The 18,579-nt window shown below is 40.2% G+C and overlaps 1 protein-coding gene across 1 annotated transcript in view; it reads left to right on the top strand.

Annotated features, from left to right (window-relative positions):
* The window catches only part of yif1a (Yip1 interacting factor homolog A (S. cerevisiae)), a 34,240-nt gene that overhangs the window by 5,299 nt on the left and 10,362 nt on the right, over positions 1–18,579 (top strand). Inside the window, exons 3-8 of the mRNA XM_061900248.1 lie at positions 1,183–1,415; positions 8,287–8,391; positions 14,118–14,196; positions 14,270–14,327; positions 14,403–14,558; positions 17,950–18,043. Of these exons, the coding sequence (XP_061756232.1) occupies positions 1,183–1,415; positions 8,287–8,391; positions 14,118–14,196; positions 14,270–14,327; positions 14,403–14,558; positions 17,950–18,043 (725 nt within the window). The remainder of the gene's footprint in view (positions 1–1,182; positions 1,416–8,286; positions 8,392–14,117; positions 14,197–14,269; positions 14,328–14,402; positions 14,559–17,949; positions 18,044–18,579) is intronic.

The raw sequence follows: 18,579 nt of genomic DNA, 5'->3' as shown, positions 1-18,579 counted from the left end.
GTTTTTAAAAAAAAGTCCAAATTAAAATGTAATTTTAGCCGCAAGTTCTTTAATGTGAGATTTAAAAAACAAATTCTCATCAATAACAATCCCCAAGTTTCATTTCAAATTCAACCTTTTGAGCAACTGATGTTATTGGACTTTTAAATGGAAATTGTTTGCCATTTGAAAATTACATCGCCTTAGATCAGGGGTGTCAAACTCAAATACAGAGTGGGCCAAAATTTTAAACTGAACAAAGGTGCGGGCCAAGGTTGAACAATTTAACCTTTTAATAGGGACCCAAACAAGTTTTGCATTGAATATTGAACGAGCAAGGCTTGTATAACTTTACAGTGACATGCAAAATCGATTTTCAAATATTGTAGCATCCCGGAAGAGTTAGTGCTGCAAGGGGTTCTGGGTATTTGTTCTGTTGTGTTTATGTTGGGTTAAGGTGTGGATGTTCTCCATAAATGTGGTTGTCATTCTTGTTTGGGGTGGGTCCTCAGTGTGGCGCATATTTGTAACAATGTTAAAGTTGTTAATACGGCCACCCTCAGTGTGACCTGTATGGCGGTTGACCAAGTATGCCTTGCATTCACTTGTTTGTGTGTAAAGTCCGTATATAGTATGTGACTGGGCCGACACAATGTTTGTATGGAGAAAAAGCGGACGGGACGACAAGTTGTAGAGGACGTTGAATGCAGTGCCTTTAAGGCACGTCCCCAATGATGTTATTTAGGTGGAAATCGAGAGAAATTCGAGAGAATGATTGCCCCGGGTGATTTTCGGCAAGGGCACTGAAATTCGGGAGTCTCCCGGGAAAATCGGAAGGGTTGGTAAGTATGAGTATTAGCGGTGAATGCGGTGTTATAATACCGGCGGGCCAGCTCTAATGTTAATTTGATATTGCCTCAAGGGCCAAATTAAATTACACGGTGGGCCAAATTTGGCCCGCGGGCCAGAGTTTGACACCCATGCCTTAGATGTTTCTGCATTAAACACTAGTCTCAGCTGAGTCAGCTGGTACTGAACAACATCAAAAGCAGACTGCAGGAGCTCGAGGGTTCGAGCAACAGCAGGGGATGAACAATATATGGCCGCGTCATCTGCATAAAAATGGAACGCAGCATTCGACGCATTATCAGAGAGATTATTTGTAAAGAAATGTATTCTGTCTGTTTACCTCTTTCCCTCCAGGTAAACAGAGAGGTCGTGCAGCTCCCATGGGGGGAGAATCTGTGCTTTTTGACGATACCAGCACATCAGCCGTCAACACCCAGGGTTATTACACTCCAGGATACAACATGGCGGGGCCCCCAAACGACATGCAACCTGGAGTGAACAATCTGTTTGCTGATCCCATGGCCAACGCTGCAATGATGTACGGCTCGTCCTTAGCCAACCAGGGCAAGGACATGGTGGGCAAGGAGGTGAGCTCGCTTGTGTTATTATGTGACCTCAATAACTAATAGTGTTTATGTGGGTCAATACAGTGGTACCTCAACTTATGTTGCCCATTGAAATGAGTTACAATCAATTTAATTGGGGCTCGGCCCACACAAACGGCACAATTTTACCATTACATAAGGAAAAAGCGCATGAAAAACAAAGTTAAAGTAGCAATGATTGTCACACACACTCTAGGTGTGGTAAAATGTGTCCTCTGCATTTGACCCGTCCCCTTGTTCACCCCCTGGGAGGTGAGGGGAGCAGTGGGCAGCAGCGGTGGCCGCGCCCGGGAATCATCTTTGGTGATTTAACGCCCAATTCCAACCCCTTAATGCTGAGGGACAAGCAGGGAGGTATTGGCTCCCATTTTTATAGTCTTTAGTATGACTCGGCCGGGGTTTGAACTCACAACCTACCCATCTCAGGGCGGACACTCTAACCCAGGGGTAGGGAACCTATGGCTCTAGAGCCAGATGTGGCTCTTTTGATGACTGCATCTGGCTCTCTGATAAATCTGAGCTGACGTTGCTTAACACGATAAGTAATGAGTAATTCCACTTGTAATCACAGTGTTAAAAATACTGTTCAAAATATAAAACATTCTCATGCATTTTTAATCCATCCATCTGTTTTCTACCGCACCTGTTCAAGAAGTTGCGTTAATGGTAAGAAGTTATTTATTTATTATTGGTTAGTGTGGGGCTTGCCCTCCTGGGGGTTCTTTGGACCCCCAAGCACCGACATGAGAGCCTGTTTCAGGGTTACAATATTGTTTTGGCTGCTGCTTATAACAGAGCGACAGGTGATTAGATAACAAGGCCTAGGTGGGCCATCTACGCACCTGTCGCTGCAGGCCCACAGGCCACGCCCCTTCCACAGTTAGCTTCAGAATAACAATGTTATAACAAAGAATAAGAGACCTATTATACTCTGGAAATGTTGGTCTTACCTAAAATTGCACGTCTTTAGTTGTGTTCAGTGTTAAAAAAAATATATGGCTCTTACGGAAATATATTTTAAAATATTTGGCTTTTTGGCTCTCTCAGCCAAAAAGGTTCCCGACCCCTGCTCTAACCACTAGGCCAGTGGTTCTCAACCTTTTTTCAATGATGTACCGCCTGCGAACATGTTTTTAATTCAAGTACCCGCTAATCAGAGCAAAGCATTTTTGGTTGAAAAAAAAAGAGATAAAGAAGTAAAATACAGCACTATGTCATCAGTTTCTGATTTATTAAATTGTATAACAGTGCAAAATATTGCTCATTTGTAGTGGTCTTTCTTGAACTATTTGGAAAAAAAGATATGAAATAACTAAAAACTTGTTGTAAAATAAAGTGATTCAATTAAAGTTTTCTATATATAGAAGTAATCAATAGAGATCCCTCTGGATTTTGGAACTTAATTCTAAACATTTCTTCACAAAAAATAAATCTTTATCAATATTTATGGAACATGTCCACAAAAAATCACTGAATATTGCATTGTTGCATTTCTTTTCACAGTTTATGAACTTACATTCATATTTTGTTCAAGTATTCTTCAATAAATATATTTATAAAGGATTTTTGAATTGTTGCTATTTTTAGAATTAAAAAAAAAATCTCACATATCCTTTGGCATACCTTCAAGTACCCCCAGGGGTACGCGTACCCCCATTTGAGAGCCACTGCACTAGGCCACTGAAAATAGAATATTCTTCCAACTATGTCAAATTTAAAAGTATTGTAATAATAATGGCACAGTATTTATTTTAGAGAGCGGACTTCTACGGTATCTCTTTCCAGCAGTGGTACCCATTTACGGTGGCTTCTCCATATTTTAAGGCATAAATGTCCGCTGTTTAGATATTATTTTAACACCCTAGGCTGACCTGCTTCAGTATTGTGCAGACTGGTATGTTTTTGGATTATTTTTTTCTATAATTCAATGAATATCATCCAATTCTTCTCAGCGTTGTCCTTCACGCTCACTCTCTATTCCCTAGGTTCCAAAGTCAAGGCTAGATCCGGCCCGTGAATGAATGATGTAATGATATTGGATTAGTATTAGAAGCGGCCCACAGGCCACAACCGCCTGCTGCATTTTAGCACGCACCAGTACTTTATTCCCTACAAGCAACGGTAGCCCGCGAACTCGCTACAGCGCCACAAGTGGGCCTCGGCTTCATTATTCATCAACATTCAGGGCAGATGTCAACTTTCAGCCACCGCCCTCCCCAATAATGGCTAAACGGAAGGTGGGCGGTGAGAACGGGGGGTTTCAAGCCAGGTAAGAGGCAGAGTAGATGTTCATGGAGGGAAAAGGCAAACCTGTGTGGAGAAAGTGTGGCTGTAATGAAAGAATATCATCTAAGAAGGCACTATGAAACGTCTATAATACACAAAGACAAGAACATGAACATGGAGAAAATGCTACAGAAGGTGGAAGAAATAAAACGAGGTGTTAAATCCCGGCAGACTCTGTTCACCAAAGCCACATCACAAAGCTATGGTGTCGTTTTGATAACATCCATCCATCCATTTTCTGCCGCTTATTCCCGTTCGGGGTCGCGGGGGGCGCTGGCGCCTATCTCAGCTACAATCGGGCGGAAGGCGGGGTACACCCTGGACAAGTCGCCACCTCATCGCAGGGCCAACACAGATAGACAGACAACATTCACACTCACATTCACACACTAGGGCCAATTTAGTGTTGCCAATCAACCTATCCCCAGGTGCATGTCTTTGGAAGTGGGAGGAAGCCGGAGTACCCGGAGGGAACCCACGCATTCACGGGGAGAACATGCAAACTCCACACAGAAAGATCCCGAGCCTGGATTTGAACCCAGGACTGCAGGACCTTCGTATTGTGAGGCAGACGCACTAACCCCTCTGCCACCGTGAAGCCGTTTTGATAACATGTTTGATTATAATAGTTAAACAGGAAGTGTTTAAAGTTTAATGACTTTGTAAAAACACTGAGAGCCATGGTGTTGTTTTGATAACTGACACCATGTTTAATTATAATAGTTATATTTGAATGATGATAAATTAATGTGTTGTGGCAGTATGCAGATTTCACCAATGTGGGGGTTTGTGGCAACAATCGGTTGCTTTTCCAAAAATTAGTAATAAACTGCCAACGTTAGAATGCTAAACAAGAAGTGTTTAAATTTAATGACTTTGTAAAAAGACAGAGAGCCTTGGTGTCCTTTTGATAACTGACACCATGTTTAATTATAATAGTTATATTTGAATGATGATAAATGAATGTGTTGTGGCAGTATGCGGATTTCACCAATGCAGCGGTTTGTGGAAACAATCGGTTGCTTTTCCCAAAAAATGTTCATAAACTGCCAACGTAAGAATGCTAAACAGGAAGTGTTTAAAGTTTAATGACTTTGTAAAAACACTGAGAGCCTTGGTGTCGTTTTGGTAACCGACACCATGTTTAAATATAATAGTTATATTTGAATGATGATAAATGAATGTGTTGTGGCAGTATGCGGATTTCACCAATGTGGGGGTTTGTGGCAACAATCGGTTGCTTTTCCAAAAATTAGTAATAAACTGCCAACGTTAGAATGCTAAACAGGAAGTGTTTAAAGTTTAATGACTTTGTAAAAACACTGAGAGCCTTGGTGTCCTTTTGATAACTGACATCCTTTTTTAATTATTAATTGTAATATTTGAATGATGATAAATGAATGTGGTGTGGCAGTATGCGGATTTCACCAATGCAGCGGTTTGTGGAAACAATCGGTTGCTTTTCCAAAAACATTTTCATAAACTGCCAACGTTAGAATGCTAAACAGGAAGTGCTTAAAGTTTAATGACTTTGTAAAAACACTGAGAGCCTAGGTGTCGTTTTGATAACTGACACCATGTTTAATTATAAAAGTTATATTTGAATGATGATAAATGAATGTGTTGTGGCAGTATGCGGATTTCACCAATGCCGCGGTTTGTGGAAACAATCTGTTGCTTTTACAAAAAAATGTAATAAACTGCCAACGTTAGAATGCTAAACAGGAAGTGTTTAAAGTTTAATGGCTTTGTTAAAACACTGAGACAAAGTCTAAGTTTGTGGTGTTATTGAAACTGCACCAATTTTTTCCTCAGTTTTCAACTTACGTCAAGTGTTTCGCCAAGAGGGTTATTTGAAGTACTTCTTCTATTTTTGGCTAAAGTAAGACAGTGAAAAGAATCAGAATTTGTCTTTATTTTGAAGTTATAATGCCATGATTTTACCAGTCCGGCCCGCGTGGGAATAGATTTTCCTTCATGCGGCCCCTCCCTGAGCTAAAATGAGATTGACAGCCCTGCTGTATTCCAACGGTTGTTAAACACAGTAATATCAATCTGTCGCTATAAGCTAATGCTAGCGAGCATAGACTCGATGTTTTAGGCAGATCGTAGGAGTTCACTGTGACATTTGCGATGCTAACTAGCGGCGGGGAGGCTGGCAATGCAAATTTTTTGCTGGCATCCCGAAGCATAACACAAAACCCTTGTAAGTTAGGGCACGTGCACGTTGAAGTACCAATGTATATCAAATGTCAATCTGACAGTGACGTGCTGTCAGGGGAGGCAAGTGAGGCAGTGCCTCACCTGCCACCAGGTGGCTTAACCATGAGATGTTCCTAAAAGAAGTAATAAAATAAAATCTGTTTTAATATTTCTCTTTTGGTTTATGCTTTCTATGTGATTTTGGTGTGGTTCCTGTATATTTTGATCATTTTCATGGTCAAAATCGTGGAAATTCCATGTTTCCTGATCAAAACAATGCAGCAGATGAGAAGTGAGGCAGACACAGGCGGTGCCTCCACGGCTACACACAGTGTGTATTGGGCGTGCGTGGGAGGGGGCGCATGCTTTTTGCCTCGTGGAAAAGGCAGGTCTTGAGGCAGCAAGTATGTCTGCCTCAAGGTAGGGGGCGCTATATTGTCAACTTGCAGTTCAATGCCTCAGCAGTACTCTGACTCGGCACCATGGGAGAAGTGGGGGCGCTCAAGCTAGCAGACAGGTCTCTCCAGCGGAAGCCAGCCTTTTTTCTTTTCTTTTTTTTTTTAACTGTATTTATAACAAACATGGCATTTTTATTAGAGTAAGCCAGCGTTTGTGGGTCTTTTTTGTCAGATGCAAAAATATTGTTACATTTTTTGGAATGAAATTGAATTAAATAAATGTTTCTGCCAATACGGAAGATTATATACTGTATCCAAGATGAAGTACTTCTCTAAACTGGACTTTAAGACAAAATGAATACGATCAGACAAAGTACGTTTTCATGGAGGATGGCAATTGCTGATACAGATACAAATAAAGAAAAGTAATATACACTCACAATACTTGATTTATTTTGTTAAAAGCAAATGGGACCAAAAAGTATTTTAATAACAACTTTATCAAATAGTTTTTGGACGCATTTATATCATAATATCATTATAATAACATTTTTATTGAAGCGAATAACTCCCTTTTTTTTTCTGTAACTTTAATGTGCAACCTAAATCAACAATGACTAGAGCTGCACATAGGAATTTAAGTACAAACCCCGTTTCCATATGAGTTGGGAAATTGTGTTAGATGTAAATATAAACGGAATACAGTGATTTGCAAATCTTTTTCAACCCATATTCAGTTGAATATGCTACAAAGACAACATATTTGATGTTCAAACTGATAAACATTTTTTTTTGTGCAAATAATCATTAACTTTAGAATTTGATGCAAGCAACGCATGACAAAGAATTTGGGAAAGGTGGCATTAAATACTGATAATGTTGAGGAATGTTCATCAAACACTTATTTGGAACATCCCATATGTGTGCAAGCTAATTGGGAATAGGTGGGTGCCATGATTGGGTATAAAAACAGCTTCCCAAAAAAAGCTCAGTCTTTCGCAAGAAAGGATGGGGCGAGGTACACCCCCTTTGTCCACAACTGCGTGAGCAAATAGTCAAACAGTTTAAGAACAGCGTTTCTCAAAGTGCAATTGCAAGAAATTTAGGGATTTCAACATCTGCGGTCCATAATTTCATCAAAAAGTTCAGAGAATCTGGAGAAATCACTCCACGTAAGCGGAATGGCCGGAAACCAACATTGAATGACCGTGACCTTCGATCCCTCAGACGGCACTGTGTCAAAAACCGACATCAATCTCTAAAGGATATCACCACATGGGCTCAGGAACACTTCAGAAAACTACTGTCACTAAATACAGTTTGTCGCTACATCTGTAAGTGGAAGTTAAAGCTGTACTATGCAAAGCGAAAGCCATTTATCAACAACATCCAGAAACGCCGCCATTTTATTATTATTTGCAAAAAATATGTAAAAGTTTATGAGTTTGAACATAAAATATCTTGTCTTTGTAGTGCATTCAATTGAATATGGGTTAAAAAGAATTTGCAAATCATTGTAGTCCGTTTATATTTACATCTAACACAATTTCCCTACTCATATGGAAACAGGGTTTGTAGAAGAAAAAAAAAAAAGTATGTATGCCTCACCTGGTGTTTAGTTCACCGCACGTCACTGCATCCTGGCCTATTCTGCCTGTGCATTTTCCCACTGCCAATTTGTTGACTGAAAACCAGTGAAATTACCCATCAACATTCCTTCCTCGTTGTCACAATAAAAATGTAATAATTATGCATAACTTATTCTGAATGTTGATTGGGGAAGGCACCAATTTACCGTAAATAGATGCAATTGTGCCGTTCTGACAACAAACTACACGCTCCGTGTGAAACCCAAACTTTACGCAATTCTGCTACCGCCTGTGCTTAAAAATGACTCATGAGTGGTTGTTGACTTTGGCAGACACGTCGAGTGCATCCGACTATTAAAATGATTGTTTGCCTTGCAGATCAGCAGGTTCATGGCTGTGAACAAGCTGAAATACTTCTTCGCCGTGGACACCAGATACGTGCTGAAGAAGCTCATGATCCTCATGTTCCCTTACACACATCAGGTAATCAGAACATGACACAAAGTGTTCACAAGTTCATGATGATCTTTTTGGGTATGATACTTCCTACCACTTATCCAGCTCTAAAGAGATACTGACTTAATCAGTGGCTGGTAGGAGTGATAGGAACAGCATATGTACAAACAGTGAATACAATTTAAATTACAAGTCAACATTCTGTGCTCTGATAATGAAAATTATTGGACCCCAAACTCTACAAGAAAATAATAATCAATTTAACTTATAAGGCGCTTTTTTTAGGCATTTAAGGATACCGTACAAAATCAAAACAATAAAATCCATTGGATAAAAAACAACAACGATAGATCGATAAGATTTACAATGAATAAGCTGTCAGGAATAGGTGTGTTTAGAGTCTTGATTTGAAGACGGATATTGAGTCTAAGTTACGAAGGTGTGGTGGTAATGAGTTCCAAAGATGAGGAGCAGAGCAGTTGAAAGATGGAGCACCCACGGTGGACACTTTAAATAAGGGGACAGTGAGATGGCTGGATGAAGAAGAGCTTAGGGAACGTGAGGGCGTGGCGACATGGAGCAGGTCTGAGGTTTCGAACTACCTCACCGACAGGCCACAGTACGTCAGACTGAAGGACATCACGTCTGACACTGTGATCAGCAGCACTGGAGCACCGCAGGGAACGGTGCCGGCCCCTCTTCTCTTCACCCTGTACACCGCTGACTTCTGCTACAACTCAGAGCTGTGTCACATCCAGAAGTACGCGGATGACACAGCCATCGTCGGGTGCATCAGGGACGGCAGAGAGGAAGCGTTTCGGAATCTGGTGAGGGACTTTGTTGTCTGGTGCCACACGAACCTCTTGCAGCTCAATCCATCAAAGACCAAGGAGCTGGTCATTGACTTTGGGAGGTCGAGTCCACGGTCACAACCTATTGTGATCGAGGGAGTTGAGGTACAGACCGTGGACTCATTCAAGTACCTCGGGGTTTGGGTGGACAATAAGCTGGACTGGACTGTTAACACGGACCACCAGTACAAGAAAGGACAGAGCAGGCTGTACTTCCTCAGGAGACTGCACTCCTTCAACATTTGCAGAAAACTCCTGTGGATGTACTACCAGTCTGTGGTTGCCAGTGTTCTGTTCTACATGGTATTGTGCTGGGGGGGCAGTACATCTAAGAAGGACAGCTCCAGACTTGAGAAACTGATCAGGCGGGCCGGTTCTACAATCGGAATGAAACTGGACTCACTGGTGACGGTGGCAGAGAAGAGGACTGTTGACAAACTAGTGAGCATCCTGGATGATGCCAGTCACCCTCTGCATAGCGTTATCAGTAGCCAGAGGAGCCTGTTCAGTTCTAGACTGCTTCATCCCAAGTGCAGGACTAATAGACTCAAAAACTCTTTTGTGCCACACGCCATTAGACTGTACAACTCCTCTCTGGGGTGGGGAGCGGGGGGTACTAGGATGACAGGGGATGCAAAACAATAACAGTGCAATACGTTTGGTCACTACTGCCTACTTTGTATTGTTATATTCTTATTTTACTGTTATATTTTTATACCCATTGTTGCTTTTTAGTTTTTATTCTTATTGTAATATTTCTCAATTTTGTTTCCATTTAAACCCCCATTATTTACTTTTTATTTTTATTTAAATTGATCTCAACTCTGTACACTGCTGCTGGAATTTTAATTTTCCTGAAGGAACTCTCCTGAAGGAATCAATAAAGTACTATCTATCTATCTATCCATCTATGAGAGATATGACGGAAAGAGGTTATGGATAGCTTTGAAAGTGAGGAGAATTGGTTTAAAGTGGATACAGTGTTTGATGGGTAGTCAGTGGAATCGATGCAGAACATGGGCGATGTGCTGGATTGAAGGGGTTCTGGTGATTATCTATTAACTATGGACTGGACTCTCACTATTATGTTAGATCCACTATGGACTGGACTTCCACAATATTATGTTAGATCCACTATGGACTGGACTCTCACTATTATGTTAGATCCACTATGGACTGGACTCTCACTATTATGTTAGATCCACTATGGACTGAACTCTCACTATTATGTTAGATCCACTATGGACTGGACTTTCACAATATTGCGATAGATCCACTATGGACTGGACTTTCACAATATTACGTTAGATCCACTATGGACTGGACTTTCACAATATTACGTTAGATCCACTATGGACTGGACTTTCACAATATTATGTTAGATCCACTATGGACTGGACTCTCACTATTATGTTAGATCCACTATGGACTGGGCTTTCACAATATTATGTTAGATCCACTATGGACTGGACTTTCACAGTATTATGTTAGATCCACTATGGACTGGACTCTCACTATTATGTTAGATCCACCATGGACTGGACTCTCACAAATATGTTAGATCCACTATGGACTGGACTTTCACAATATTATGTTAGATTGATTATTACATTTTAACAGAAGTGAAAATAGAACATGTTGAAACAGAAAATAAGCAGATATTAACATTAAGTGAACAAGTAGATTAATATTAATATTTTACAGTTTTTCCTTCATAATGTAGACAAAATAATAGTTAGATAAATAACACAATATTTTACTGCATACATCAGCAGACTAATTAGGAATCTTTGTTTGTTTACTTACTACTCAAAGACAAATTGTCTAGTATGTTCGCTATTTTATTTAAGGACTAAATTACAATAATAAACATATGTTTCATGTACCCTAAGATTTTTTGTTAGAATAAAGACAATAAGGCATTTTTTGTGGTTCCCTTTTTATTTAGAAAAGTATCGAAATACCCTTTGTTACCGGTACCAAAATGTTGGTATCAGGACAACCCTAGTTAGAACTATTAGTTACTTTTTATTAGGAATAGCAACAGCGCAGGATTGTAGCGTGCACCCCACAACAAGAGGAGAGAGAAAAAAGAGACTTATCGATTACAGCTTTTGACTATAACTAGGGGAAAAAAAACTCGCGCAAAGGTTTTCGGGTAAACTTCTACCATATATGGAGATTTCCACCAACGTAACCAAGGCAAAATATGTCACTAAAGTCCTAAATTCCAAGGGGCTCATTTTTGGACTAACACAAGAGTGTTTTATAAATATCTCTACCATGCCTCCATGGTTTGGTTTCAAGTTTTCAAGACTTACGGGGATCCCAAATACACAAAACGGGTGCCAACAGGTAATAAAAGTTGGTTTGGCATAGCAAATATGAAGTCTTTTAAGTAAACTTTTTTTTTTTTGCTAGGGCAGGGGTCAGCAACCCGCGGCTCTAGAGCCCTAGTGGCTCTCTGGAGCTTTTTCAAAAATGTATGAAAAATGGGGAAAAAATAGAGGAAAACATTTTTTTTGTTTGTTTTAATATGGTTTCTGCAGGAGGACAAACATGACACAAACCCCCCTAATTGTTATAAAGCACACTGTTTACTAGGGGTGTGGGGAAAAATCGATTCGAATACGAATCGAATCGTTTACGTTGTGCAATTCAGAATCGATTCTCATTTTTTAAAAATCGATTTTTTTTTTTTATTTTAAATTTTATTTATTTATTATTATTTTATTTTTTTAATCAATCCAACAAACCCCTACACAGCAATACCATAACAATGCAATCCAATTCCAAAACCAAACCTGACCCAGCAACACTCAGAACTGCAATAAACAGAGCAATTGAGAGGAGACACAAACACGACACAGAACAAACCAAAAGTAGTGAAACAAAAATGAATATTATCAACAACAGTATCAATATTAGTTATAATTTCAGCATAGCAGTGATTAAAAATCCCTCATTGACATTATCATTAAACATTTATAAAAATAAAAAAAAGAACAATAGTTTCACAGTGGCTTACACTTGCATCGCATCTCATAAGCTTGACAACACACTGTGTCCAATGTTTTCACAGAGATGAAATAAGTCATATTTTTGGTTCGTTTAATAGTTAAAAGAAATTTATATTATTGCAGTCAATTTATAAAACATTGTCCTTTACAATTATAAAAGCTTTTTTAAAATGTTGTATCTATTACTCTGCTAGCATGTCAGCAGACTGGGGTAGATCCTATGTATTGAATGAATACAGAATCCTTTTGAATCGGAAAAATATCGTTTTTGAATCGAGAATCGAATCGAAAAAAAATCGATATATTATTGAATCGTGACCCCAAAAAATCGATATTGAATCGAATCGTGGGACACCCAAAGATTCACAGCCCTACTGTTTACATTAAACATGCTTCACTGATTCGAGTATTTGGCGAGCGTCGTTTTGTCCTACTAATTTTGGCGGTCCTTGAACGCACCGTGGTTTGTTGACATATACAACTTTCTCCGACTTTCTAGGACGTGTTTTATGCCACTTCTTTTTCTGTCTCATTTTGTCCACCAAACTTTTAACGTTGTGCATAAATGCACAAAGGTGAGCTTTAGTGATGTTACTGTCTTGTGTGGAATGCTAATCAGACATATTTGATCCCTGCGTGACGGAAAGCTAATCATTGCTAACAACGTGCTATTTAGGCTAGCTATATGTACACACTGCTTCATTATGCCTCATTTGTAGCTATATTTGAGCTCATTTAGTTTCCTTTAAGTCCTCTTAGTTCAATTTATATCTCACGACACACTATCTCTATGTAGTACGTAGGGGTGTAACGGTACGTGTATTTTTATTGAACCGTTTCGGTACGGGGGTTTCGATTCGGTACAAGGGTGTATCGACCGAGTTTGTAACCTAAAGTCTTAACAAGCTGCTCTGCTTTCTGCCTCTGTCTGAGCAGTGAGCACCCAGCATTGTCCCGCCCACACAACCATCCGATTGGTTACATACAAAGCCAATCAGCAGTGCGTATTCAGAGCGCATGTTGTCAGTGCTCCTGCGTCGAGATGAGCAGATATGTGTTTAGCAGCGGACATCGTACACTCCCCAACTTATAAAAAAACACTTCCCAGTCACAACTATTACTAACATCACTATGAGCCTGTTGACCTTCTAGAAACTTAAACTGCAGCTCAGCTCGCTCGCAGTTCTGGCTTGAGGTGAACGCTAATTAGCGTTTAGCGTTACGTTAGCTCATTTTGCTGTGTGTGTGCGTGTGCGTGCGTGTGTATAATAAAAGTCAACTACAGGCTTCCCAAATGCTGTAATAAATGAAACATGATGAGTTGACTTGAATCTCTTTAAGGTTGCACTTTTTATATGTAGAAGAAAGGTTTTGTCATTTTATTTAATCAAAGCAACAACTTGAGGCAGTTTAATGTTGATTAACGTGGGCAGAATTATTATAGTGTTCCCAATGTTAAAAGGATAAAGCCATTGTTTACAAATTTGGTAAATAAATAACCCAAAAATTTATATTTTGTTGTTTTATTACTGTACCGAAAATGAACCGAACCGTGACCTCTAAACCGAGGTACGTACCGAACCGAAATTGTTGTGTACCGTTACACCCCTAGTAATACGGCTTTTAATTGTTTGCGGCTCCAGACAGATTTGTTTTTGTATTTTTGGTCCAATATGGCTCTTTCAACATTTTGGGTTTCCGACCCCTGTGCTAGGGTGAGTGGCAAATACACACGGCACACAAGTGTAAAAAGAAATTAGCCACGTAAAGATCCCTAAAACAAGAAATGAGGCGTCTGATGGCGCTGGAGTCTGTGGTTTGAAACTTTTAAGCGAGTAATTTCATGTAACTTTTTGTGAACATTGTTCTACGGTGGCTCTAGGATTGGGAAGTCCGCTACCATCGGGACACTCCGCTGCCTCCAAGACAAGATGTGAACGCACCTGATCTTTACATACCTAGTGAGCTTGCATATCATGTGAAGCGTGTTGGAAGTTCTTTCAATCTTTACAATGTGTCCTTTTGCTTTTCTAGCCATGGCTTTCATCACCTACATTCTACTGGCTGGGATGGCTCTGGGCATTCAGAAAAGGTGAGAAGTTCGCTCCCTTAACCATGAAGTTCAAGGTTTTAGAATCAGACGGCTAATTGTCTGCTGTGCACCAAGGTTCAGTCCAGAGGTGCTCGGACTTTGTGCCAGCACTGCTTTGGTGTGGGTCATCATCGAGGTCTTGGTGATGTTGCTGAGTTTGTACTTGTTGACGGTACACAGCGACTTGTCCACCTTTGACCTCCTCGCCTACAGTGGATACAAATATGTTGGGTAAATGTTTCTCCTTTTTTGTACCATAAATGAAACAACATCATTATGTCATATTACAGGGTATCTGTACGGTCTTAAAAAGCCTTACATCCAACATTTTGAATTTAAGGTCTCATAAAAGGTCTTAACTCCGATTTTGAAAGGTCTTACTTCAGTCTTGCTTTTAAATGTTTAGATTTTTGAGGGCGCTATAAAGTAACTACAAAACAGTAGGCTACCTGTACTGCCCGGTCAGAATTAATCACGCACCACATAGTGTGCTGCAGCTTAGCATAGCAGCAGAGAAAACTTAAGAAAAGCCCACGGCGATGCCAAATTGCAGTGCCCCCCCTCTCCTTTGTGGAGAGAGGGGGCACGGATTAGTAGACCACAGATGAGGCACGAGCTGTCCAAATTTGGGACCCAGGGTGGACCACTCATCCATGCATCAGTTGTGGACGTGTCTGCGCTGCTGACCTTTCTCCACTTAAGATGATCTCCTGCTGGCACCACTATGGACTGGACTCTTACTATTATGTTAGATCTACTATGGACTGGACTCTTACTATTATGTTAGATCCACTATGGACTGGACTCTTACTATTATGTTAGATCCACTATGGACTGGACTCTCTTACTATTATGTTAGATCCACTATGGACTGGACTCTCACAATTATGTTAGATCCACTATGGACTGGACTCTTACTATTATGTTAGATCCACTATGGACTGGACTTTCACTATTATGTTAGATCCACTATGGACTGGACTCTTACTATTATGTTAGATCCACTATGGACTAGACTCTCACAATTATGTTAGATCCACTATGGACTGGACTCTCACACTATTATGTTAGACCCACTATAGACTGGACTCAAACTATTATGTTAGATCCACTATGGACTGGACTCTCACACTAATATGTTAGATCCACTATGGACTGAACTCTGACACTATTATGTTAGATCCACTATAGACTGGACTCACACTATTATGTTGGATCCACTATGGACTGGACTCTCACACTAATATGTTAGATCCACTATGGACTGGACTCACACTATTATGTTAGATTTACTATGGACTGGACTCTCACACTATAATGTTAGATCCACTATGGACTGGACACTCACAATATTATGTTAGATTTACTATGGACTGGACTCTCACACTATTATGTTAGATCCACTTTGGGCTGGACTCTCACACTATTATGTTAGAGCCACTATAGACTGGACTCTCACACTAATATGTTAGATCCACTAGGGACTGGACTCACACTATTATGTTAGATTTACTATGGACTGGACTCTCACACTATAATGTTAGATCCACCATGGACTGGACACTCACAATATTATGTTAGATTTACTATGGACTGGACTCTCACACTATTATGTTAGATCCACTTTGGGCTGCACTCTCACACTATTATGTTAGATTCGCTATGGACTGGACTCTCACAATATTATGTCAGAGCCACTGTGGACTGGACTCTCACACTATTATGTTAGATCCACTGTGGACTGGACTCTCACACTAATATGTTAGATCCACTATGGACTGGACTCTCACACTATTATGTTAGATTCGCTATGGACTGGACTCTCACACTATTATTTTAGATCCACTATAGACTGGACTCTCACACTATTATGTTAGATCCACTGTGGACTGGACTCTCACACTAATACGTTAGATCCACTATGGACTGGACTCTCACACTATTATGTTAGATCCACTATAGACTGGACTCACACTATTATGTTAGATCCACTATGGACTGGACTCTCACACTAATATGTTAGATCCACTATGGACTGGACTCTCACACTACTATGTTAGATCCACTGTGGACTGGACTCTCACACTATTATGTTAGATCCACTATGGACTGGACTCTCACACTATTATGTTAGATTCGCTATGGACTGGACTCTTCACACTATTAACTAGATCCTCTATGGGCTAGACTCTCATAGTATTATGTTTGATCCACTATGGACTGGACTCACACTATTATATTGGATCCACTATGGGCTGGACTCTCACACTATTATGTTAGATCCACTATGGACTGGACTCTCACACTATTAACTAGATCTACTATGGACTGGACTCTCACACTATTATGTTGGATCCACTATGGACTGGACTCTCACACTATTATGTTAGATCCACTATGGACTGGACTCTCACACTATTAACTAGATCCACTTTGGACTGGACTCTCACACTATTATGTTGGATCCACTATGGGTTGGACTCTCACACTATTATGTTCGATCCATTATGGACTGGACTCTCACACTATTAACTAGATCCATTATGGACTGGACTCTCACTATCATGTTAGATCCACTATGGGCTGGACTCTCACACTATTATGTTAGATCCATTATGGACTGGACTCTCACTATTATGTTAGATCCACTATGGACTGGACTCTCACACTATTATGTTAGAGACACTATAGACTGGACTCTCACACTATTATGTTAGATCCACTGTGGACTGGACTCTCACACTAATATGTTAGATCCACTAGGGACTGGACTCACACTATTATGTTAGATTTACTATGGACTGGACTCTCACACTATAATGTTAGATCCACTATGGACTGGACACTCACAATATTATGTTAGATTTACTATGGACTGGACTCTCACACTATTATGTTAGATCCACTTTGGGCTGGACTCTCACACTATTATGTTAGATTCGCTGTGGACTGGACTCTCACAATATTATGTTAGAGCCACTGTGGACTGGACTCTCACACTATTATGTTAGATCCACTGTGGACTGGACTCTCACACTAATATGTTAGATCCACTATGGACTGGACTCTCACACTATTATGTTAGATTTGCTATGGACTGGACTCTCACACTATTATTTTAGATCCACTATAGACTGGACTCTCACACTATTATGTTAGATCCACTGTGGTCTGGACTCTCACACTAATACGTTAGATCCACTATGGACTGGACTCTCACACTATTATGTTAGATCCACTATAGACTGGACTCACACTATTATGTTAGATCCACTATGGACTGGACTCTCACTATTATGTTAGGTCCACTATGGGCTGGACTCTCACTATTATGTTAGATCCACTATGGGATGGACTCTCACACTATTATGTTAGATCCATTATGGACTGGACTCTCACTATTATGTTAGATCCACTATGGACTGGACTCCCACTATTATGTTAGATCCACTATGGACTGGACTCTCACTATTATGTTAGGTCCAATATGGGCTGGACTCTCACTATTATGTTAGATCCACTATGGGCTGGACTCTCACAATATTATGCTAGATCCACTATGGACTGAAAAATTTGACTTATTGAAACCCGCACCAGCTGCTAAATGTTGTCTTCTCTCCAGGATGATCTTCACCTTGCTGTGTGGCTTGCTCTTTGGCAGCGACGGCTACTTTGTGGCCCTGGCCTGGTCCTCTTGTGCCCTCATGTTCTTCATAGTAAGTCCTTTCTACACACTTTGCCTCACATTTCACAAAGGATAACACCTTTGTAGATCAGTGTACTTCAGAGCAGTGGTTGTCACCATTAATTAATTATTGGGGTGTTACCATTTAGTGGTCAATCGTACGAAATATGTACTGTGAAATCTACTAATAAAAGTTTCAAATAATCAAGGTCAAACTGGGGTACGTGCCACATGTGGCTCTTCTGCCTTCCTTCGAATTTTTCTTTATCATTTTTAAAACAAGTTTTATCATGTATGACCGTCTGTGAGGCCGTGAGTGCGCACAGGCTGAGTCCTGAGGGGCAAGGATGGCAATCTCGGCCTATGGACGGTGCAGGACCTTGGATACTCACCATAAAAGAAAAGGGAAAAGTCTTTAAAGTCACATGGACAGATTGCTTTTGCTGTGAAATGAAACATGAGGAAAACTTTTAAAACGTTTATAAGCTGTTTTACATTTTGCGGTTCTATACTAGTTTTCTTTAATGGAAGAGGTGGCAAAAATGTATTCTTAGATCAAGGGTGTCC

Source organism: Nerophis ophidion, linkage group LG05, assembly GCF_033978795.1.
Source record: "Nerophis ophidion isolate RoL-2023_Sa linkage group LG05, RoL_Noph_v1.0, whole genome shotgun sequence".
Taxonomy (NCBI): Eukaryota; Metazoa; Chordata; class Actinopteri; order Syngnathiformes; family Syngnathidae; genus Nerophis; species Nerophis ophidion.
The sequence above is the reverse complement of the archived record's forward strand: the minus strand, read 5'-3'. Positions and strand labels throughout refer to the sequence as shown.